Here is a 24,676-nt window from a genome sequence, read left to right as displayed (position 1 = left end):
TTGCAATTTTGAGGATTTACATGCCCGCCAATGACGTGTTTATGTGCAAAGTTACATAATACCTGACCAAGTCTTCTGGGTGCTTCACTTTTTTGTCAGCCAGTATACATTGTTCACTACAGTATGTGATCAGTTGCCACTACTTTGATTTGATGGTGCAGCTGTTTTCTCAGACGGACAAACCATGAAATCTGTAAGCTGATTAGCCACCAATACTTTCAAATGGACATTTCAAATCAAAGAAAGTATTCCTGGTTGAAATTTTAGATGCCCAAGCAGCTAATGAAAATAACTGTCAACCCAGGCAAAGACATACATTCTTTAACACGCCTAAAGCAATGGGGTTGGAAGATGCCCTAGAGGCTGCTTGGTAACAAATATTTCTTTTCAGTAACCATACTATTCATTGGCCCACAGTTCACCATGACATTGAGTATTTTTCTATCACCAACACCATTATTTAAATAGAGATTTATGCCATCCTTGCAATCCAGGTGGGTAGGAAATGATCTCCTCTCTCTAAAACCTGAAAACATTCTACTATCCTATCATGTCTAAGTAGTTTGACCAAGAGTTTACAATATTATACACATTTACTAGTTCCAAGGCTCAGAACTCACAAGACTAGCACAGTTTCATTAACCTGCTTTACAAATTACTTTGTTGTTTAATGCATGTTTCCCTTAAGTACTTTACTGATTCCTGAATGAATTAATGTACTTAAATTTTTGTGCAGCATTTAACTTCCACTATTTCAAAAGAGCTTAATTTAAATAAATTTAACTATACCGAATGGCATGGTATGGTTTTAGTGTAAGTTTTATGACCAGCAACTAGGTTCACTAAATTGTAGACACTGGAAATTAAGTAAACTGATCACAAGAAATGAATTCTACAATAGGCATTGTCAGTCTGCATAAATGTATTATACAATAGCATGTCATACGTGTCATAAGAGGGAGACAAACAGATTTCTCTTTTGTGCAACCAACATTTTTTTCATCATTTATTAAAAATAGTGGGAAATCATCAAATGAACAAACCATGAGTTTTTCTGTACGGCTGGTGCAGCAGTACGTAAGTACAGCGAAATATGCAGTTAGCTTCATGGCTCCATGAGTCTGGATGTCAGTGTAGTGCCGAGCAGGTTTCAACAGCCTCAGAAGCAAATTATAGATCTGATGTATTACAACTTGAGCCTCAGGACAAACAGGAACATCCTTGTAAGGCGATCTTGTTCGATAACCTTGACGAAAGTGAGGGTTTGGAACTAAAGAAACCAGTAAATATGCTGCAGCTGAAAAAAGAAAACATCTTATCTCATATTTTCTCCCAACAATTCTATTTTACATTATAGTCATTAGTGTCAAGCGTTGTGCAATTTAAATTGGGATTACATGAGCAAGCCAAGTGGACAATGGTAGTCTTCCTACAGTTGACACACTGCATCAAAATACACTTAAATGAGGGCTATTCATTCACTAACCTGTAACTGACTTAAAGGAAAACACACAATTTTTTATATACAAACTTTACTTACATGTCGACATTACTTCTCCTCACAGTCACCACCCAGCTTTAAACATCTGTCATACCGTGACACCAAATTCTTCATCCTTTCATCAAAGAATGGCACCACCTAGTGTTTCATCCACTTGTTCACAGCATCATTGCGCTCATTGTTGGTCATGAAATGTGTGGAGCCCTACAGGACTTCATCAGGAAGAGATTAAAGTCACTTCATGCCAAGCCGAGACTATACTGAGGATGTTGAAATTTCTGCTAGTCAAAGAGTCTTGAGCTTTTCCTTCATTTGAATCACGGTATGGGCTCACACATAGTTAGCAGGGAATGAGTGCTCTGTTCAGAATTGACCATACGTGTTTTGGAAGAGTCTTGCAGTAAATCCATGACATCACTGGATGCTCATGCTTTACTCTCATGAAATCTGTTGTCAAAATTCCTCTGTGATCCCAGAAAAAAACTGTAACCATCATTTTGAAGTTTGACAGCGCCTCCTTGAATTTTCTGGGCTTCTTGGGATTAATGGGAAAATGAGGGTGCATCCACTCTTTGGATTGTCCCTTAGTTTCAGAATTCACATACTGCACCCATGTCTCATTTGCAGTCACTATTCTGTTAAGAAATTCCTCCCCCTCCTCGTTATAGCACTGAAGGAATGTCAACAATGCCAAACCCATTCTTCCAGTTTTGTAGAGATCAGTTAAAACATTTTGGTACCCACCATGCACAAAACTTATGGTAATGTAACAGTGTGTGACAATATTAAAGAGGGCTCCGCTTCATATCTGAGACACATCTTCAGAAAGTTTGGAAACTATGCATATGAGATGTGGTTCCCAATTTTGTCAACATGAAGTTCATCAGTCACATCCAAATGCCTTTCTCGACCACTTTCATCATACACACCGGTATGAACAGCCTTGAATTTTCTGCACCACTCCCCACAACTCTTATTGCTCATATCATCATCCCATACCCACAACATTTTCAGAGGGTAATCTTAGGTGGCACTGACTCTTTATGCTAGTAGGAAGTGAATTACAGAATGTATCTCGTAACTCGTGGGAGACATGGTGCAACACAACCTTCGAAGTCTCCTTTTCCTACCATGCAAGTGCCATGAAGTGACAAGCATTTGCTTATTTTTAACAGCTAACAGGAGGTAATTTATGAATAGCTCTCATATATAAATGTGTTCTTGAGAATGTGGTAGCCGTAACATTTTGAGTAACATCAGGCAATATTACCTTTCTCAACTACCTATTACGAAGTTCTTTTAATTACCCTGTATCACCTTAGACCGCCACATAGCTCATAGATTTTTATTTTTACTATCATTATTTTTAAATAATTGCATGGCCATTGCAAACAATTTTTATGTGATTGCATTCAGTACAAATGGCCAAATTAAAAAAAATCCGTGCATTAAAAATTGAGATGTCAGTGCATAAAAAAATTGTTACTTCCTGATATGCTGTAGAAAATGATTAAATAACAATCTAATTGAAGTCAAAATTGTGGTTATGGCAAAGTATCACCTTGTATCCATGTAATGATTATCTGATTTTATATGGTGAGATGTCTACAGCAACCCATGTGGTACTGATGTATTGCACTGACTTGCCTGCCCTGCAGTAACATCAAAATGAAAATTCACTCGAGATTCAAACGACCTGTCCTTTCCATCTAATCTTCCTCAACCTATGCCTTTCTCCTCCCTGATGGGGGATCTAGTAACTCTAGAAGCTAGGATAATTTCCTATACTTTTCCATATATTTTTGTTGGAAGTACTCGATATTTTTAATCCTGAGGATAAGTAACAACCAACAATTCTCTCTCATAATTTTTCATTGTAATTAATGTTTCAACAACAAAAAATACAAATCACACATTTAAAAAGAATCTGAGTGTTCTGTGCATGAATATAATGAAAATAATAATAATAATAATAATAATAATAATAATAATGCTGTGAGTGAGACTCTATTATCAGGAAACACAAACAGCAACCTAGTCAGTTGTGATGGGAAATTAGTTTGTGTGTGTTTGGAGAGCAAATGAAGTGCTGTATATGAGAGAATTTCTCCAAAGAAATTTTGGTGTCCGAACATAACATTAGTATGTCTAGCTTAATGCAGCAACTAGCAGAATCATGTTATTTTGCAGATGATTTTTTTTTTTTTTAATTTTAAAGATGTATAGTTTCCTGTCTTTAGAAGCAAAAATTTTGCTAGCATGCCTAGCTGTTTTACTGCACAATATTGCAAAATCCTAAAATACGACATTTCATTATTAGATTACACAATATAATGAGTTCAAATCCTCCCTCATACGAATACAAAAATTAATGATACACCATTTCTTACAATAATAATACATGCTGCTATTCTAAATGGAGAATTTGAGGTCTTTCATCAACGTAGCTGACATTTTTATAACTGAGGGATACCGCATTTGCAGGAAACAATGTCAGGCAATTGAGTCAGCTAAAGATGGTGAATTCTAATGAATTAACAGCCATATTTACTAGAGAAAACTGGAGGAACAAAAATTAATTATGTACAGTTTTTAGTCGAGAAACCAACAGTTGAAAGTGAAATACAGCATGTGATAACTGTAGTTGTTATGGGAAAAAAAATCATCAAGCCAGAGTATTATAAATAAAATTTAAATTTGGAAGAATCATTTTTCAAATACATAAATAACTGATATGAAACAAGGTAGTAATCAACCCCCTTATATTTGTATGCGTGTTTACTAAAAGTTTTTTTTTTCCATAAAAAGAAGTCTCCTATGATTTATACGTACCAGAGCGAACACGCTGGTTATTGTGTCCAAGAAGAAAATGTTCAACCCAGGTATCCATACTCTGAAGCACCCAAGTATGAACAGTTTTATTGCGAGGAGCCTGAACTGCTAGCCAATCCAGTGCACTCTGCGCACAGAACTCGGCAACTTCCCAGATATGCTGCAATATTAGCTGAGTGAAAGGTGGCAGGCCTGTCATGCCACTAGTTGTCTCTATAAGAAGAGTTAAGATCTTGAAGAATGGTTGGCACAACTGTGAAAACAAAATACAATTACAACATACTTACATGTTCCCAGTGAATAGTACGCAATTATTTACAACAAAATATGAGTTTTGCTACATAATAATATACAGGGTGAAAAGTATTTAAATTGACAAACTCTGGGAGGTTGTAGGGGACACCAAAACACATATTTTCCCCTAATGTCATTTTTTCCCATGAGGATTCTTTAAACCGTTGGAGGCCATATTACACTCTTCAGTTGTTAGAGGCTGTATTACGATCTTCAGCTGTTAGAGGGCATATTACGTTCTTCAGTTGTATGCAACTGCTGTCCACCAGTGTAGTAGTGCATTGTCTCTGTTTACTAATGGAGTGATACACCTGGAGTGAGTACATTTATATGGTTGGTGCGCACTACGTAGCCCACAACAACAGACGAGCTGCACAGCGGGTTTATCAACAACAATACCCTAATCGCCATATCCCGCACCATACGACCTTTGCTGCTGTGTACCAATGTCTGCATGAGACCGGGTCATTTAGCAGATTACCTGGACAGGGACGCCCTCGCACGGTAAGAATGGTGCAATTTGAGGAAACTGTCTTGCAGCATGTGGAACGGGATCTTTCAATCACCACTCGTGCAATTTCATTTAACATGGGGACAAATCAGACGAGTGTAAGAACAGTCCTTCGAGAGCAATTGTTATATCCATTTCACTTACAGTGTGTCCATAACCTGGAACCAGTTGATTATCCACCCAAAGCACAGTTTTCGCAGTGGTACCTGGAACAGTATGAAATGCATACTACATTTCCATCCTCTGTGTTGTTTACCGATGAAGCAATGTTCGGGTGTGATGAAGTTTCAACATGCACAATTCGCATGTTTGGAGAGAGGATAACCCACATGACACAGTTACCAGCACTCAACAAGTGTGGTTCTTCGTTAATGTGTTGGTCAGTGTTGTTGGGGACTGTTTAATTGGGCCGTATCTGCTACCTAGGCCATTAAATGGCAGGCACTATTACAATTTTCTCGTCAGAGCATTGCTATAATTGCTGGAAGACGTCCCGCTCCCTACAAGACAACGCATGTGGTTCCAACATGACGAGGCGCTGGCACATGTCAGTCATCGTGTGCGTCGATTCCTGGACCGACGGTTCCCAGAAATGTGGATTGGCAGAGGTGGTCCTGTACCATGGCCTGCTCGATCCCCAGATACGTCCCCTCTGGACTTTTTTGTGTGGGGAGAGATGCGCAACCTTGTTTACGCAACTCCTGTTGCACCAGAAGAGGATCTGGTTGCCCGGATAGTAGCAGCAGCAGAAGAAACAATTCAGGATACTCCTGGGGTTTTTGCCCATATGACAGAACACGATCTGACAGTGTAACCTTTGTTTACGTGTCAATGGAGGTATTTTTGAAAATCTACTGTAACTGAAATTGGGTTGTGTTAATGTGTTGTCTCTTGGTCATAAAATAATGGAAAAGTGTTTGTTGGTTTAATTAATTTGCTGCCAGGGAAATCTTCCTCTACTGGTTTAAATACTCCTCATAGGTAAAAATGACATTAGGGAAAAATATTTGTTTTCATGTCCCCTACAGCCTCCCAGAGTTTGTCAGTTTAAATACTTTTCACCCTGTAGAATATATGGTCCATATTTATATTAAGGTATCTCTCTCTCTTTCTCTATTTTTTATGAATAATATTTTTAAACAACCTGGAACTGAACAGTTACTGAACTAATGCATGATAAATTGCAGTTAGGTAACTTGTTTTCTGCTTTAGAAACAGGCAAAGCAAACAATTTAATATTTTTGCAGCCCAAACTGAAGTATTGAAACTTATATTTGGTGTGTGTGTGTGTGTGTGTGTGTGTGTGAGAGAGAGAGAGAGAGAGAGAGAGAGAGAGAGAGAGAGAGAGAGAGCGGGCATGTGCGCACTGGGGGTTGGGGTGTAGGTTAGAAGATAAACAACAGTTACTGTGTTAAAGGTTTACAAGATCATTTTCCTTGAATTCAATTAGTGTAGGATGCATAAAAGTTGGGTTTTTCCTGGAGAGACACAATACTTGTATTTTATTTTATTATAGAATGTCTTAATTAAATAATATATGTCTGTTAGGAAGTGATTTTCAGAAATTAAGATCAGTTAAGACCTGGAAATTCAAATTAGGATCTGAGAATCTACCATGTTTTCCCTTAATATACTTCCAGCATCGGCAGCGTGAAACCTTGTTGCTACAATATGAAACACAGCAATCAGTTCCTTGATGAAATCCACCTTTTCATTTGAAAATACATTTAGTTATGAGTCAAAATCCTGTAATTTGTGATAGTATCTTGTTTATAAATCTACTTTTCTACCTTATGCCTGAAACAATCATATTCTATTTTGATAGCTTCTGAACTTGTCTATACTCTCAAGAAATCTCATCTCAATGGGAATTTTTAAGTGTTTATGACCATTTAGCCTGTATGCCATGAGTGGCTACTGGTTTCCTTTTCAAGTGATAGTGAAGGTGCTACAATAGATTCATTAAAAATACAACAAAAGTTCAATAAGTTATCTCATCCGTAAAAACTAATAGGAATAAAAGTGAAGAAGCAAACATTTTTAGTGTGTTCAAAACATCAACAGCATCAAACATGAAAACTTATCTTTTGTCTTTAACAGTTAGCTTTGGGGAAATATATTTATCATTCATTTGATTTCTGATGGAGAAGACATATCTGACCAAACAAGATTTAACTGACTATATGTAACACAAAAAATTACTACAATGACTTTAAAATGGCACACACAGAAACAGTTAGTGAAGAAATGAATAAAAACTCTTACAATGGTATTAGCAGGTGGTTTTTCAATATAGCATGCAAACTTTTAATTGAAGTTATTGACACATGTACTGAAAACATAACTCAAGCAGTTTTAGATACTATTGTTTCCTGATCTTCTACTCTACCTCAGAATGCTTCGTTATGGCCTGGAAAATCATAGCTACAATGTGGACAGCAAGCCTCTCATTCCAGCGGCAGAGAGCATAGATCAGATTTCGTGTCTGGTGGAGGTTAATAGCATCTTTGATCTGCTGATATAGAAATGGAAACCCCTGCACAAAGCCACACATAGAGATTATTATTATTCATGCCACAGAAATGACAGTATCTTATGAAACTCATTTACAATAAGTAATAGCATCTAATGAAACTCATGTACAACAATGAATGAAAAAGCTGGTGAGCAGAAAACACACTGTGTATGATCACTGATCAGCTATGGCAATTAAATATAACAATTTGGTACATTACTAAGTGGTTTAAAATTTCTGTATGGTGCAGTAACATTAATTTTTGAATGTTACACTCCATGATTTTCGGAAAATTAAATCACTGGCACAGTAACGAACATAGCCAGTAAAATCATTTCACACATAAAATGATTAATTAATAATTACCTTTCCACCTGCAATAGCATTTAAATCAGATGTAGATAGCTTTAGCAGATGATCAGAGCCCCTTGACTTTTCTGCAAGTATGGCAACCAAGCTGATCATCTTTTCAAGAGAGGCGGGTTTGTATTTGTCTGTTGGCAATGGTATCACTTCTTCTTCATCTTCCTCTTCACTCACCACTTCCACCTTTTAACAATGAAACAATACTAAAAAGTTAATTTACAATAATTAGACATTAATATGTCTTAACTTCTAAACAAGACAAGGACTACACCAATATCAAAAGGGTTATGAACATACGCACTCCAACATTAAAAGTTAAAGATAGCACATAAAAATACCTAAATATAAGGCCCATTCAAACAATAATAGCTGACATGCTGAATAGGGAGAAAAATGAATAAATTAAAAAATCCCTATCTCTCAACAAGTTCATCTATATGCTTGTTAGTCAACACTAAGCAATTTTAATATAATAGAAAATCTTTTATCGAGCCAGCTGTAGAAAATTTATCAGTTATGCAAAGAAGTTCCAACTTCTCCATTTCACTGGATTGTTGAGATACTATCAAGTTTGTGAAGGGTGAATTAGTTTTTATCAGCAGTGGAAATGTTGCAATTGTATTAGAACACTCCAAACGACTTTTTTATCTGTCTGGGTTGGCCTGATACAGCTGCAACATTTCTGCTGCTGCCGAAAACAAATCACCACACGTACTATACTTTGTCGATGAGCAGCATGCATGTGCGTGTGGTGCATGTTAACTGGTGTCAGTGCTCCTGACCCCATTTGTAATTGGTCATGAGTTGATGGTGGCTTCTATTTCTAGTAATAAAGTCCTAAGTCTTTCTTCATCTACTAGCTAGTTTCCCAGAACCTTCCTGAAGCAACATTTAGTTGTATGTACCACACATTCCCACCAGCCTCCTCACCAAGCCACTCATGGTATAATAAACTATACGAGACACCTTGGTGAATGAAGTGCTGACTTTTCCTCGCACCCCCAAAGAAATGAACAAAGTCTTTCAGTTCCGTGTTTGCTGTTTGAAACATTTTTATGTTATCTGAATAAATATTATTTGATAGTCCTCTCTTGCAGTAAATTTTCTGAAGGCCATCAAAAATTTATTCGAGCTCTTACCTAACACAAGTTTGAAGTGGATAGTTCTTGTTGTAGCACATACTTTTGGAACAGGTTTTGGCAAGTTTGACGAGAAGTGGTCTTGTGAAATCTAAGCCTGTTATCGCAAATGGCTTAATGAATTTAATGCAGTCAGATTGTGGAGGTTCTATCTCACACCTGCGGACACCTCTGTCTATCTTACAAGGAAGGCACATATGTATGACGCCTTTCACAGTCATTTGTAGTTTGATAAATTGCACAAACCGAGAAGAGTCACTGATATTGCAATTTTTGATTATTGGTTTTCTTCAACCCCCAATAACACAACAGTTGCACCAAAGAAGAACTGTGAATGATGCAGTGATCCACAACTGGACTGCAATTCTGATGCTGAACATCTCACATTTTTTCATCTGGTGAAAAAGTAATTGTAAAGTGTCTAGCACAAGCCTGCTTTACTCCTTCCACAAGCATTAGAGTAGACTCAGATTCTCATTACCAAATCACTGATGACGCAATCTTGCCAGAACCAGCTCCGATTAGAGTCACATTAGAGTAGCTCCAATTAGAGCCACATCAGAACAGTTCCAATTAGAGCCACATACGAATCTATAACCAAAAACTCTCTTATGTTATTTGAGACTTGTGCATGAACAACATACTGTTGGAAAGAGCAAACTCTTGAGCTTTACATGGGTCCTGCTAGGTAGCAGCAGTGTGCGCCCACTTCAGTTCCAGTAAAAATGGTGTCGGGAAACAGAAAGCGTTTTGTGTTCTACATTCTGTGCAATGCAGGTCAAAAATAACTGTTCACTGTGACTTTCGTTCTATGTATGGATGTATGGTGTAGATCCTCCTACAGCACAGAGCATTAGACGATGGCATGAACAATTCCAAGAAACAAGTTGTTTGTGTAAAGGCAAATTACCAGGCCATCCCTGAGTGTCTGACACTCTGCCATAAAACAGAACACCGTTACAGGAAGAACATATATCGATATGCTTGAGAACTTTCTTCCCCACAGTTGGAGACTGATTTGAATTACATCATTTACCAAGAGGATGGGACACCATCACACCGACATCTGGAAGTGTGCGAATTTTTAAATCAAAGATTTACTGAATGATGAATTGGTCACACTGGACCAAATGATTCAGCCCTGCTTTACTGGCCTCCAAGGTCACCAGACCTGCCTGTGTGTGATTATTTCTTGTGGGGATTTATAAAAGATTCTGATCATGTGCCTCTGTTACCAATAACAATAACAATGAATGAACTGAGATATTGCATACTAGCAGTTGTTGAAACTGTAATTCAAGACATGCTTGGTGCAGTGTGGGAACAATTTCAATACTGAATTGACATATGCCGTGTATCTCAAGGGGAGCATTTTGAACACCTATGAAAAGGTATCAGAAAAAATTTTTTTTTGAGTTTTCCATTCATCAAAAAACAAGTCACTGTATTAGTTTATTAGTTTCAGAAATTTAGATGTGCCAAATCGATGAATTTTTTTTTCTTTTTTCTTTTTTTTCCTTTTTTTTTTATACACACTGTATTTCTTTGGTTTCCTTTACGACTTGCTCCAGTATAGATTGAATAACACGAGGAATAGGTTAGAACCCTGCCTCACTTCCTTCTCGACCATTGCTTCCCTTTCACACCCTTCAATTATAATAGATGCCATCTAGTTTCTGTACAAATTGTAAATAACTTTCTGCCCTTTGTACTTTATCCCCACTTTCTTCAGAGTTTCAAAGAGTGTATTCCAGTCAACACTGACAAAACTTTCTCTAAACCTACAAATGTTTTAAAAGTAGGTTTGTATTTCTTTAATCTACTTTCATATGTGAATGAAAGGGTCAGTATCTCCTCTTGTATGCCTACATTTCTTCATAAAGCAAATTGACCTTCTGCAATGTCGGCTTGTGCCAGTGTTTCCATTCTTCTGTAAGTAAGTCATATCAGTGTTTTGCTAGCATGACTTATTAAACTGATAATTCGGTAATACTCACACCCAACGGCCTTGCCTTATTTGGAATTGGTATTATTACATTCTTTTTGAAGTCTGGAAGTATTTTCCCTGTCTCATATACCTTACACACCAGATAGATTAATTTTTTCTTGGCTGGCTCTCCGAAGGATTCCTATAATTCTAAGGGAATATCATCTATCCCAAGGGCCTTTTTTCCACTTAGGTCTTTTACAAGTCTGTGAATTTCTTCTCACAAAATCACATTTTCCAATTGATCTTCCTCTTCCCTTTCTATAATATTACCTTCAAGCTTATTTCCCTTGCATGGCACTTCATATATATTTCTTCCATTTTTCAGTTTTCCTTTCTTGGCTTCGTACTGGCTTGCTATCTGAGCTCCTGATATTCATACAGCTCCTTCTCTTTTCTCCATAGGTCTCTTTTAATTTTCCCCTTTGGCAGCATCTATCTTTCACCTTGTCATGCATGAATGTTTAGAGTGGTTACAAATATCACAGTTCAGATAACTTAACCAAGCAATAGCCTTTGTAAACAGGCCTCCATGAAGTTTTCTGTCCCCTTGTTATTGTGCATTCACTTATAAGGTGTTTTGCTTTTTGGTCCATTGCATCACACTCGCATTCTGGACAGTGCACAATACCTCTTTCATGAACAGCTGCTTTGCATCTTTGCAGCTGGATGCTTGTATGTATTAAGAGTCAGAGTTTGACAGAAATTTGTATTATATTTTTGTTCTTGGGCTTCCACAGCCAGTGTCAGCTTGAGTAAAATCATTTTGGTTATTAGACCACGTCATTATGAAAAACTGAAACAACTAAAATGTTGCAGTTTCAACTGACTTCTCAGTGATCCTCTTCAGGGCAACAAATTGCTGGATTCTGGTGATGGTCTGCCCCTATACACTGTCTTATTCTGGTTGTAAGGGACTACAGACATCACTTTCTGGGATAGGACAATTCATAGTAAAGATTGTTATGGAGGAGTGGCTGTATGGTAGCTGTGCTATTCTGGCAGGTGATTGATAGGTAATAATGAATCAGCAGCTTGTACTCAAGGACAGTGTTTTCCATCAGCAAGACATTGATGCCACACAGCAGTTTTCTTATGGACATTGGTTTGTACTGTTGAACTAGGGACACAAGCAAATTTTGGTGGCTGAACATATGTGGTCGGATAGAATGGGATCACTGGCAGCCAAATCGATGCCATCATACCTGTTGATGCTGATAGGGCATTTAATTATTTCACTAGCCTCTTATTTTTTGGTGCTGAATTCACAGTTGCCGATCAAGCACTAGAGGTTCTTGAAAATCAGTAGATCGGTGCAATCTTGGTGGTTTTGAGCTGCAGCTGATATGTTGCCCTATTCATATATAGCTTCCGTGCTCTGACATGCGAGTTCTGATTGCTCTCGGTTTCACAACATAAACTTCGTCACATTCAAATCAAAGCCCATAGATACCTGCTGCATGGAGACTAACTACAGAATACTTCATTGGGCATCAACAGATCTTGGATCTTCAGCCCACTTGGAACATTGGTTTAATTCTTCTGTGGCACAGTATCTTGCCTACACAGTCACTGATATTCTCAAATAAGGTTAGCGAGCAACAGGAAGAGGTTCTTTGTTTGTTTTATTTTCACTATACCTCAGTGTTCACAATATGTTTTAGTTAACCTACATCCATTCTCATGAAAAGTTATCCAGATCTTGTTTTATTATGTTGGCAGTTGTCAGCATCACTAATCAAGCGAGCTAAGGTTGCCTAGCAGCAAACCAGAACATACAGTGCATAAGAAATTGATGCACACCATTAGGTATTTACATGTGGAGTTACACCACCACTGAGCACTAAAGAATGCTGTGCTATGTACACAGATAGTGAAAGCTGCAGGATAACACTACCTCTGGTACAAGCTAGTGGTATGTTATTGACTACAAATCACTTGTCAGGATAGCACAGGCAATAACCTACCATAGAGCCATTGCTCAACAGCAATCTTCATTTTAAACTGTCCAATAGGCACCCAGAATGTGGCATCAGTAGCCAGATGACAACTGAAAGAAGGCAGCATACAGAAAAAGAACATCACCAGACTCCAGCAGTTAGTCACCCTGAAGCAGACCACTCCAATGTTGGTAAAAATGTCAGCATTTTTGTTTTTCTAATGTTTCATAACGACTTGCCTAATACCCAAAATGATTTTATTCACATCATATTTGCTGCACTACATTAAATTATTTTGTTCTTTGTTGTACGTTGTGTGTCTCACTTTATTTTCCAGACTTGTCTGGCAAATAATTACAATTTTAATCTTCATCATAATCAGTAATTTGACTTTACTGATAGCTAATAGCTTCCTTTTGACCTTTCCATGCATTAAGGTGTTCAGCCAAAAACACTGATGTTGCTCCTGGTTATTTTAATGTCATCTACCCACTTTCCATTAAACCATGATTTCTGTCTTTTATTGTGTCTGTAAATTAAGAGCAAAACTTCCTTGGCCCATCTAGTGTTCTTCCAGCTGGTCACATGTCTCTCCCATTTACATTTCAAGCAATGGAAACTCCAAGTAGAAATCTCAACAATGTAGGAAAATACAACTCTTCAGGCTTTCCCGGCGATCTAATGACATCTTGGGTTGTCGGGTGTTCTACCGGATATCAGCATCGTACTTGCACGATATTTCGGTCACGTAGCTCGTAACCTTCATCAGGTGTGACCTGAGACTGCTTCTCGAGTGGACCTGGTCCAGTATTTATGCCTATGGCCTTCTCCCTCCACCAACGGCTGCAGGCACTTCCTCTGTGGTCCACGCCCATTCCCTGCGACCTGCTGGAGCGTTGCTGCTCCGTTTTCCGTCCACTGCGGTTCTAGGTGTTCCCTCTGCGCTCCGCGCCCACCAAACTCGCTCCTGGGGGTTTCCTCTACGGTCTGGGGTACCAAGCATTCCCCCTGCGGTCCGCGCCCGCTCGCCACAACCTGTTGGAGCGTTTTTCGTCCACTGCGGCTCTGGATGTTCCCTCTGCGGTCCGCGCACACCAGTCCCACTTCTGGGTGTTCCATCTTCGGTCTGGTGTGCCTGGCAGTCCGTCAGGGGCTCGTTTTCCATCTCCATGTCTCTGGTTCTTCTGTTTGTGTAGTGTTGCAGCTGGCCCCGTTGCTCCTTTAACAATTCCAGAGCCGGATCCCAGGCTCTGCTTAGCTGGTTCCCTGTGCCACGGTTCATAAGATCGTCAGCCATTTTAATTTCTATCGATTCTCTTATAACACTGTCCCAAAATCTGGGTGTTTGTGCTAGAATCTTGGTATCTTCATACTTCATGGCATGATCTAGTTCTAGACAGTGTTCAGCAATGGCTGACTTAGTCACCTGTCTTAATCTAGTGTGCCTCTGATGTTCTTTGCACCTGATCTCCACAGTTCTTGTTGTCTGGCCAATGTAGGACATGCCACATTGACAAGGTATATTGTAAATCCCTGGTTTTCGTAACCCCAGGTCGTCTTTGACACTCCCCAGCAGTCCCCCGATCTTGTTGGATGGGCAGAAAACACACTTGATATTGTGTTTACGGAGGATCCTACTGATTCTGGCAGAAATAGAGCCAGCATAGGGCAGATATGCCACCTTCTTTGTTTCATCTTGGTCTTCTTCAGGAACCTGTGGTATAGTGGCTGGTTGGAGTGCCCTCTCAATTTGTCTGTCCGTGTATCCATTCTTGGAGAAAACTGTTTTGAGACATTCTATCTCTATAGGTAGATTCTCTTGGTCTGACAGGGCACGTGCTCTGTGGACCAAAGTCTTCAGAACCCCATTCTTCTGTGCAGGGTGGTGACAGCTGCTGGCCTGCAGATATAAATCAGTGTGTGTTGGTTTTCGGTACACACTCTGGCCAACTGATCCATCTGCTTTCCTCTGGACTAGTACATCCAGAAATGGCAGCTGGCCATTCTTCTCCAGTTCCATGGTGAACTTGATATTAGGGTGGCATGAGTTAAGATGTTCAAGAAACTCATTGAGCCTGTCCATCCCATGTGGCCAGATCACGAAGGTGTCATCCACATACCTAAGGAAGCATGTGGGTTTAAATGTGGCTGTCTCCAATGCCCTCTCCTCAAAACTCTCCATAAACATGTTGGCAACCACAGGGGACAGTGGGCTGCCCATAGCTACACCTTCAGTTTGCTCGTAATATTGGTTTCTGTACAGGAAATACGTGGATGTCAGTGTATGGCTGAACAGGTCCAACAGAGCATCGTCAAATTTCTCTGCAATCAGTTCTAGTGAGTCCTTCAGTGGGACCCTGGTGAACAGCAATACCACATCAAAACTAACCATGATGTCTGAATCTGTGATGTGCAGTTGCTTGAGGCGTTGCAGGAAATCTTCTGAGTTGCGGATGTGGTGAATACATTTGCCCACAATATTACTGACAACTGGATGTAGGGGCACGCCATCCTTGTGTATTTTAGGCAGACCATACAGTCTAGGTGGCACTGGCGCTTTTTCCCGTAGTTGTCTGATGATCTTATCGGGCATCCCTGATTGCAGAGAAATTTGACGGTGCTCTGTTGAACCTGTTCAGTCATACACTGACATCCACGTATTTCCTGTACAGAAACCAATATTACGAACAAACTGAAGGTGTAGCTATGGGCAGCCCACTGTCCCCTGTGGTTGCCAACATGTTTATGGAGAGTTTTGAGGAGAGGGCATTGGAGACAGCCACATTTAAACCCACATGCTTCTTTAGGTATGTGGATGACACCTTCGTGATCTGGCCACATGGAATGGACAGGCTCAATGAGTTTCTTGAACATCTTAACTCATGCCACCCTAATATCAAGTTCACCATGGAACTGGAGAAGAATGGCCAGCTACCATTTCTGGATGTACTAGTCCAGAGGAAAGCAGATGGATCAATTGGCCAGAGAGTGTACCGAAAACCAACACACACTGATTTATATCTGCAGGCCAGCAGCTGTCACCACCCTGCACAGAAGAATGGGGTTCTGAAGACTTTGGTCCACAGAGCACGTGCCCTGTCAGACCAAGAGAATCTACCTATAGAGATAGAATGTCTCAAAACAGTTTTCTCCAAGAATGGATACACAGACAGACAAATTGAGAGGGCACTCCAGCCAGCCACTATACCACAGGTTCCTGAAGAAGACCAAGATGAAACAAAGAAGGTGGCATATCTGCCCTATGCTGGCTCTATTTCTGCCAGAATCAGTAGGATCCTCCGTAAACACAATATCAAGTGTGTTTTCTGTCCATCCAACAAGATCGGGGGACTGCTGTGGAGTGTCAAAGACGACCTGGGGTTACGAAAACCAGGGATTTATAATATACCTTGTCAATGTGGCATGTCCTACATTGGCCAGACGACAAGAACTGTGGAGATCAGGTGCAAAGAACATCAGAGGCACACTAGATTAAGACAGGTGACTAAGTCAGCCATTGCTGAACACTGTCTAGAACTAGATCATGCCATGAAGTGTGAGGATACCAAGATTCTAGCACAAACACCCAGATTTTGGGACAGTGTTATAAGAGAATCGATAGAAATTAAAATGGCTGATGATCTTATGAACCGTGACACAGGGTACCAGCTAAGCAGAGCCTGGGATTCGGCTCTGGAATTGTTAAAGGAGCAACGGGGCCAGCTGCAACACTACACAAACAGAAGAACCAGAGACATGGAGATGGAAAACGAGCCCCTGACGGACTGCCAGGCACACCAGACCGAAGATGGAACACCCAGAAGTGGGACTGGTGGGCGCGGGCCACAGAGGGAACATCCAGAGCTGCAGCGGACGAAACACGGAGCGGCAACGCTCCAACAGGTCATGGCGAGCGGGCGCGGACCGCAGGGGGAATGCTTGGTACCCCAGACCGTAGAGGAAACCCCCAGGAGCGGGTTTGGTGGGCGCGGACCGCAGAGGGAACACCTAGAACCGCAGTGGACGGAAAACGGAGCAGCAACGCTCCAGCAGGCCGCAGGGAATGGGCGCGGACCACAGAGGAAGCGCCTGCAGCCGTTGGTGGAGGGGGAAGGCCATAGGCATAAATACTGGACTAGGTCCACTTGAGGAGCAGTCTCGGGTCGCACCTGATGAAGGTTACAAGCTACGTGACCGAAATATCGTGCAAGTACGACGCTGATATCCGGCAGAACACCCGACAACCCAAGATGTCATCAGGAAAATATAGATTGCTACTTCCCATAAAGAAGACACATCAAGTTGCAGACAGGCACAATTAAAAAGACATTTACATATAGGTTTCAGGCACAGCCTTCATCAGTAAAAAAAACACACACACACACACACACACACACACACACACACACACACACGCCATTCACACACACAAGCAAGCACACCTCACGCTCACATGACTGCTAACTCCAGCATCTCAAGCCAGAATGCAGCTATCACATGCGATGAAAGCAGGTATCTGGTGGGGAAGTGGGAGGGGAAGGGATAATAGTGTATGAGTGGGAAGAGGATGTGGCCAAAAGCTTTATGTAAGTGTCTTTTAATTGTGCCTATCTACTACTTGATGCGTCTTCTTTACGGTAAGTAGCAATATGTTTTCATTTCATTGAATTGCAGTCACAATTGCAGATTCGATTCTAGTTTTTTCTGTGATATTTGATGCAGAGAAATGGAAATGGGACAGATGGAAGAAAAGTAAGTGAACTGTTTATCATTACATTTCCTGGCAGATTCAAACTGTGTTCCGGACCAAGACTCAAACTTGGGACCTTTGCCTTTCTCAGCCAAGTGCTCTACCAACCAAGCTATACAAGCACGACTCACAATCCATTCCCGTAGCTTCAATTCTGCCAGTACCTCATCTACCTTCCAAATTTCACAGAAGCTCTCCTGCAAAACATATCCAAGGCTGTGGCTAAGCCATGTCTCTGCAATAAGCTTTCTTCCACGAGTGCTAGTTCTGCAAGGTTGGCATGAGAGCTTCTGTGAAGTTTGGAAGATAGGAGATGAGGAACTGGCAGAATTGAAGCTGTGGGTAGGGATCGTGAGTCATGCTTGGGCAGCTCAGTTGGTAGACCACTTGCCCACAAAAGGCGAAGGGCCCGAGTTCAAGTCTTGGTCCGCCGCACAGTTTTAATCTGCCACGAAGTTTCATATCAGTGCACACCCCCCTGCAGAGTGAAAATTTCATTCTGGAACTGTTTATTATTTTATTTAATTTATTTATACGTCAAGTTCCATAGGACCAAATTGAGGAGCAAATCTCCAAGGTCAAGGAATGTGTCAGTACGGAAATTACAACAAAAAGTAATAACAGATAAAAATAAAATGTTTATGAACCCAAAAAAAGTCAAGCCATAAGTTTCAGTAAACACAGTCAACAATATAACATAAGAATCAGCTTAATTTTTCAAGGAACTCCTCAACAGAATAGAAGGAATGACCCATGAGGTAACTCTTCCAGTTTCGATTTGAAAGTGCGTGGATTACTGCTAAGGAATCACCATAACTGTTAATACGCTTATCCCACTGTGAAACATGACACGGAAAAATGTTTGCAGTTGCCTATGGAACTATGACCGCACCCAGGTGTGCACCTCTCTGTCCAAAGCAAATCAATGCCCATGTATATCTTTCTTCAGGGATCCAAAAACAAGTAAATTGCATGGGGAGATACTGGAAACATAGGGAGGATGTGCAAGAGCTTCCCACTGAAACTCTTGCAGTGTACTCTGAACAACCCACAACAGGTTGGGGGGCTAGAATGTTGTCAAGGCTATTTTGACTATGGTGCAGAAAGGTCACTCGGAAGCACTTACACACACAGTCCTATTCTCTCCCCATACGATTTCCACATTTTTGAGCCCTGAAGAAGACAAGGGGATATCGATTTGCTTTGGACGAAGGGGTACATATCTGGGTACAATCGCAACTGAAAACATATTTCCATGAAGGCACTGACTGTCTTGTCTCGCAGTAGAATAAATGTTTTTACAGTTATGGTGATTACTTCTAAAACAATAAACAGTTTACTTACTTCTTTTCCATCTGTATCATTTTCACTTGATTGCCCCTTGTATATTTGTTTGTTTTGCTATTTAGCTTAGTAATTCCCAATACGCATCTTATCACTTTCTGCCAGGCACCCCTCACTCTCTAAATGCTTTTCAAGTTAAAACGCCATGTCTCATTCTTGTATCTAAAAACTATTGCATGATGGTCATTAACTTTATGTTTCAAACTCATGGGAATTTGGTTTTGAAAGTTCCATTTAGTTTTCCAAAAGCGCTACAGACCACTAGTTGATAACTGTTTGTTTCTGAAGACAACATCTTTGTTTACAAAACATGACAGTTTATGTGTGATGTGTATGACAGAGAAAGGAATCTGTGACCACTGGCACACCAAAATTTTAATACAACACACCCATGTCATACTAACACATGTAAATCGACCTGATGAAGGTTTAAGCCTTCGAAACGCATTATGGATAAAAATAAACAGTGACTGGTACAAATTTGTTGTTTCATTTGATGTCAATAACAGTAAAGCCTAACCTAACATGTTCACATTTAAAGTTAATCTGTTTGTTTCTTCTGTTGTCAACTGGATTCACCTTCAAATGTTCTAACTAAAGAAACTTATCAACTGGTTCTGTAACTTCACTGCTAATATGTATTATTTTCTGCTCAGTGCAATGATTGCACATTATTTCTTTACTCAAAGCATTTTTATATCTTCTATCAGCCTTCTGGAGATATGAATAGTCCTGTCACAAGTTTATTTACGGAAACTGAAAGAACAGAACCTTCCTTCCTCTCTTATATTTTTTTAAAAAGAGAGATTTCTCAATTCAAAAACCTGACACTGAGTGAAAACCTTGTTAATTCTCAGTAAATACATCTTAAACATTTACAGAGTTAAGTATGTTTCACTTTTGAATTCTTTTAAAATTTTATTATTTGGGTATTAAATGTAGCGGGGAAACACTGAGTTGTCTTACTATAAATGACTAGCATTTGCTACAGTTGGGTGTGGAAAGAAGAGGAGGAGATACTTACGTATTCCTGCTGTGACTTCTGACCTAAGTAGAAGCTCACCATCATTGTAATAGCTTGTACAGAGAGAAGAAACTGACTTTCTTCTTCCCCCATTTTGATGAATTCATTAAAGAAACTGAAGTATTCTGTCAGATTCTTCAAATGGGCCTTAGCACCATGTTCCATCTGTAAATAAATCATCATTAGTTAATAAAAATCACAATATATGCTAAGTAATTTACATACAAAAATTATTTAAAAAAAGGCAGCTTATTTGAGGGAATTATGTGCACCAGTTTTCTGGTGCCTAACTTCATAGATGTCAATTAGTTGTGCAACTGTAATGTTCACTGCAGTTCAAAGTTTGAAGATGAGGGCGAGATAGGCATAAAAGAATTAACACCAAAAAATTCGCCACAAATTTGATACTACAGCTCATATCGTGGTTATCATATGATATGCACTGATATACAACAATTGATTTTTGTCTACCCTGTCTTGAAGCAATGAAATCGTTTGCTTAAATTGATTCCATATTTCTAGAAGGCTTTTGACACTGTACCACACAAACAGCTTATAGTGAAATTGCGTGCTTATGGAATATTGTCTCAGTTATGTGACTGGATATGTAATTTCCTGTCAGAGAGGTTACAGTTCGTAGTAACTGATGGAAAATCATCAAGTAAACCAGAAGTGATTTCTGGCATTCCCCAAGGTAGTGCTACAGGCTTTCTGCTGTTCCTCATAATGATTTAGGAGGCAATCTGAGCAGCCGTCTTGGGTTGTTTGCAGATGGTGCTGTGGTTTACCGTGTCCTAAAGTCATCAGATGATCAAAATGCATTGCAAAACAATTTGGCCAAGATATCAGTAGGGTGCAAAAAGCAGCAATTGACTATAATTAATGAAAAGTGTGAAGTCATCCTTGCAAGTTCTAAAAGGAATCCACAAAATTTCGGTTACACAGTAAGCCACACAAATCTACAGGCTGTAAACTAAACTACATAATTAGTGATTTTGAATAACTTAAATTGGACAATTACACAGATAATATTGTGGGTAAAGCACACCAAAGACTTTAATTTATTGACAGAGCACTAGAAAATGTAACAGGTGTACTAAAGAGACTGCCTACACTACACTTGACCGTCCTCTTCTGGAGTACTGCCGAATGGTTTGGGATCTACATCAGCTAGGACTCATGGAGATCATCAAACAAGTTCAAAGGAGCTGGTGGTAGTCATTAAAATAAAGTCGTTTTTTGTTGTGCCAGGACCTTCCCATGAAATTTCAATCATCAGCTTTCTCCTCAGAGTGTGAAGACAGCTTGTTGGCACCTATCTACATATGGGAAAATAATCATAATAATAAAATAAGAGAAATCAGAGTTAGCACAGAAAGCTTTTTTTCCTGCACACTGTTCAATAGTAGAATGGTACAGAAGTAGCTGTTTTAAGGTTCTTCGATGAACTTTCTGCAAGTCACTTAATCGTGAATTGCGGAGTAATCACATAGATGCAGAAAAAAAGGAAGAAATATATTGACAAATAGAATGAACAAAAATCTGTGCTGATCATCATGACACCTCATCTGTCTACGGAAACCTTTTACCCATTTTGTAACAGGTGAAGACTCATTCAAATGAACAAAACTGTAATCAGGGACCAATGACCTAGCAGTTTGGTCCCTTCCCCCCTCTTTTAAACCAACCAATGAAAACTGTAATAAATAAAAATGAATTGCACAACAAAATGGGGAAAAGCTCATTTAGTAGTTCCTACTCATTCTGAACATTTCTATTGGGGTATTTAGATGTTGGGATAACTAACTTTATTAATGACAGCAGAAGTATAATATTTGAAGTGGAAATATATTTTGTCAGCACATTTACAATGTTGTTGTTCTGAAACGTGTCAGTAGTTTGGTTAGTAAAATCTGACTCTATGACTCAGTACTCCTCATTTAACTGACAGAAAATTTTATGTAAAGAATATGGTTCATAATGAAATACTTTTACAGTAATTTATTAATCATTTGAACTTAACCATATGTTTCTCTCTCATAGGTGTCGTCAATGAATAATGACATGATGAAAAGTATCAGTTACGCTGCACACCAATAACAAACAACCTGGAGACTGTGTAAGAGAGAAGCTATACATCATTCATTCTAGTGAAAGTAACAGTATGAATTTCATTGTGACTTAAGAGACTGAAATGCCTACAAGTATATTGTGCAAGACTGAATAACAATAATGGAAATCCCTGAATGGAACAACGTGAAACATTAAGGGAAAGGGAACCACTCACCTTTAGCAGACCGAAGTGTGAAACACAGAAACACCTAACAGAAAATACTATTAACACAAGCTTTTGAACTTTTACTCTTTTTCTAGTGAAAGTACACACATTCATAAACACAACAACGCAGGCATGTAAACGCACATGGCGAGACACGTTATGGCCACAGGAGTGTGCGTTTGGGTGTCTGTGTTGTTGTGTGTATGTTTACTAGGTAAACAGCTAGTGTGAATAGTGATTCCTGTTAGGTGTTTACACACTCCACACATCAGTTCGTTAAATGTACGTGGTTGGCTTTCCCTTATTTTGTGTTTCATGAGACTGAAATGCCAAAAATATATTATAAGAGGAATATCACTGTTAAACTTCACCTACCATTTATTTAATGTGAAAAACATTTGGGACTATTATTGCCCCTAAGTTGTGGATTCCTAGACTATCATGAATATTGCTGTTGATAAAACAAAAGTGAGTGATATAAATATGATCATAAGATTGGTGGTGAAAGAGTATAAGCACAAGGTTTGTCAGCTATTTTGGGCCTAGAATTCTGAATCAAGTCAAACAACAAACTATGCATAGTCGTACTCAAACTATCTTCAAGCTCCATTTTCTGTACTCTCTCTTATTTTTGCAACAATTTACACTTTCCTGTCTGGAGCAATGATTTGCACATCACATGAAAGATTTGGCAAATTCTTTCATAGTGACAAAGTATTAGCATGATTACTCTTGTTTATTTACGGATGCAATTTAAGTTTGCATTTTAACTAGTTTTTCACTCTGTAAGGTGAGCCATTTCTTTGATATCCTACTCCTTATGGTAGGACAAAGCAATGGCAGCAGCAAGACTCACTGTGTATGGTCCATCTTTTTACTTTGTGTACACTGTCAAAATGGGGAATCAAAATTTAGGTCCAGTTGAGACTGTGGGGTACTTAGATAGTTAAATTTTATTACTATCATTAATAAAAACTGACAACATGGAAATAGGCAGAAGTAGCACACCTGTAACATTAGACTACAGTGTTAATGGTACGCTAAATGACTCTTGCCCTTCCAAACAAATATCTAAGTGTAATGCTTATATTAATCATGGAATGGAGTGAGCAACTCACAACAGTGAGTTGTACGGAAGGTGAAATGGCTGGCTATGTTTTACTGGGAAAGTATTGGGATAGTGCAACGAACCTATAAAGAGTTCACATAGTGTACTTGAATATTGTTCAATTACTCATTGAGTGCATGTGATATACATCATGTTAAGAGGTATGTGGTTATACTTGTCAAGAGTGTTACAGAGCTTAGATGGGAATCATTGGCGGTAAAGGTACAACCGTTTGACAATACACTATTCAGAAAATTTAGAGTACCAGCATCTTCAAGATTACAAAATGAATCTACTACCTCCAATATTCATCTCATGTACGGACAAAACAGGAAGATTACGGATCCTAAACAGAGGTATACATACAACAATTTCCATAGCAAACTGATAACTGTTAATACTGTTGAAATATGAGATAACTAACTGATACAAAATTTCAGGCATTCTCAGAGAAACTACTAATGACGAAAGTTTGGAGTTTGCAGCTGAGTTAATGTTATTATTTTATATGTTCTTTGAACAAGCTGCCTGGTGTCATCTTAAGATGGGGTAAGCACAGCTATGAATACAGTAATGTCATAAATTTGTCCAGATACTGATTTGCACTAAAGAACTGAAGTGCAGTAATTTGCATGTGCTATTGCACAGCATAATGTTGTCAATAGTGAAACTTTATGGCCACATTTTTTGTTGTTGCACTAAAGAACTGAAGTGCAGTAATTGGCATGAGCTATTGTAATGTTAATAGTGAAACTTTAAGGCCACATTTTTTGTTGTTGTTATTGCACAGATAGCAAACATATCAGTAATTTTAAATTAACTTTGAAGAAAAAGAAAGCAGACTAAATTAACCCCTTAACTTAAAACTCTGTGTTATCTCATTTTTATTATTTTGACAGAAATTTAAAATCCTGAGTATACTTGGACAATTTAAGACATCTGAAAAAATAAAACCTCACTTATATCCATTTCAGCATGGATAGTTAAGTGTTCGGCTGCTAGAGAGCATCTTGTACTATATTTTTAGACTGGCTGTTGTGTTTTGATTGAGGTGGCTGCCACTTGATATCATCTTTACTGTGTGCAG

At 39.1% G+C, this 24,676-nt stretch overlaps 1 protein-coding gene across 1 annotated transcript in view; it reads right to left on the bottom strand.

Annotated features, from left to right (window-relative positions):
- LOC124602586 (ubiquitin carboxyl-terminal hydrolase 34) overlaps positions 1 to 24,676 on the bottom strand; it is a 499,996-nt gene that overhangs the window by 90,614 nt on the left and 384,706 nt on the right. The window contains exons 38-42 of the mRNA XM_047136330.1: positions 20,204 to 20,368; positions 8,020 to 8,202; positions 7,528 to 7,674; positions 4,334 to 4,586; positions 1,044 to 1,297 (exon numbers count right to left, since the gene is read on the bottom strand). Coding sequence (XP_046992286.1) covers positions 1,044 to 1,297; positions 4,334 to 4,586; positions 7,528 to 7,674; positions 8,020 to 8,202; positions 20,204 to 20,368 — 1,002 coding nt within the window. The remainder of the gene's footprint in view (positions 1 to 1,043; positions 1,298 to 4,333; positions 4,587 to 7,527; positions 7,675 to 8,019; positions 8,203 to 20,203; positions 20,369 to 24,676) is intronic.

The sequence above is a fragment of the Schistocerca americana genome, chromosome 1 (assembly GCF_021461395.2).
Source record: "Schistocerca americana isolate TAMUIC-IGC-003095 chromosome 1, iqSchAmer2.1, whole genome shotgun sequence".
NCBI classification, from domain to species: domain Eukaryota; kingdom Metazoa; phylum Arthropoda; class Insecta; order Orthoptera; family Acrididae; genus Schistocerca; species Schistocerca americana.
This window is presented reverse-complemented; position numbering and strand designations above follow the sequence as displayed.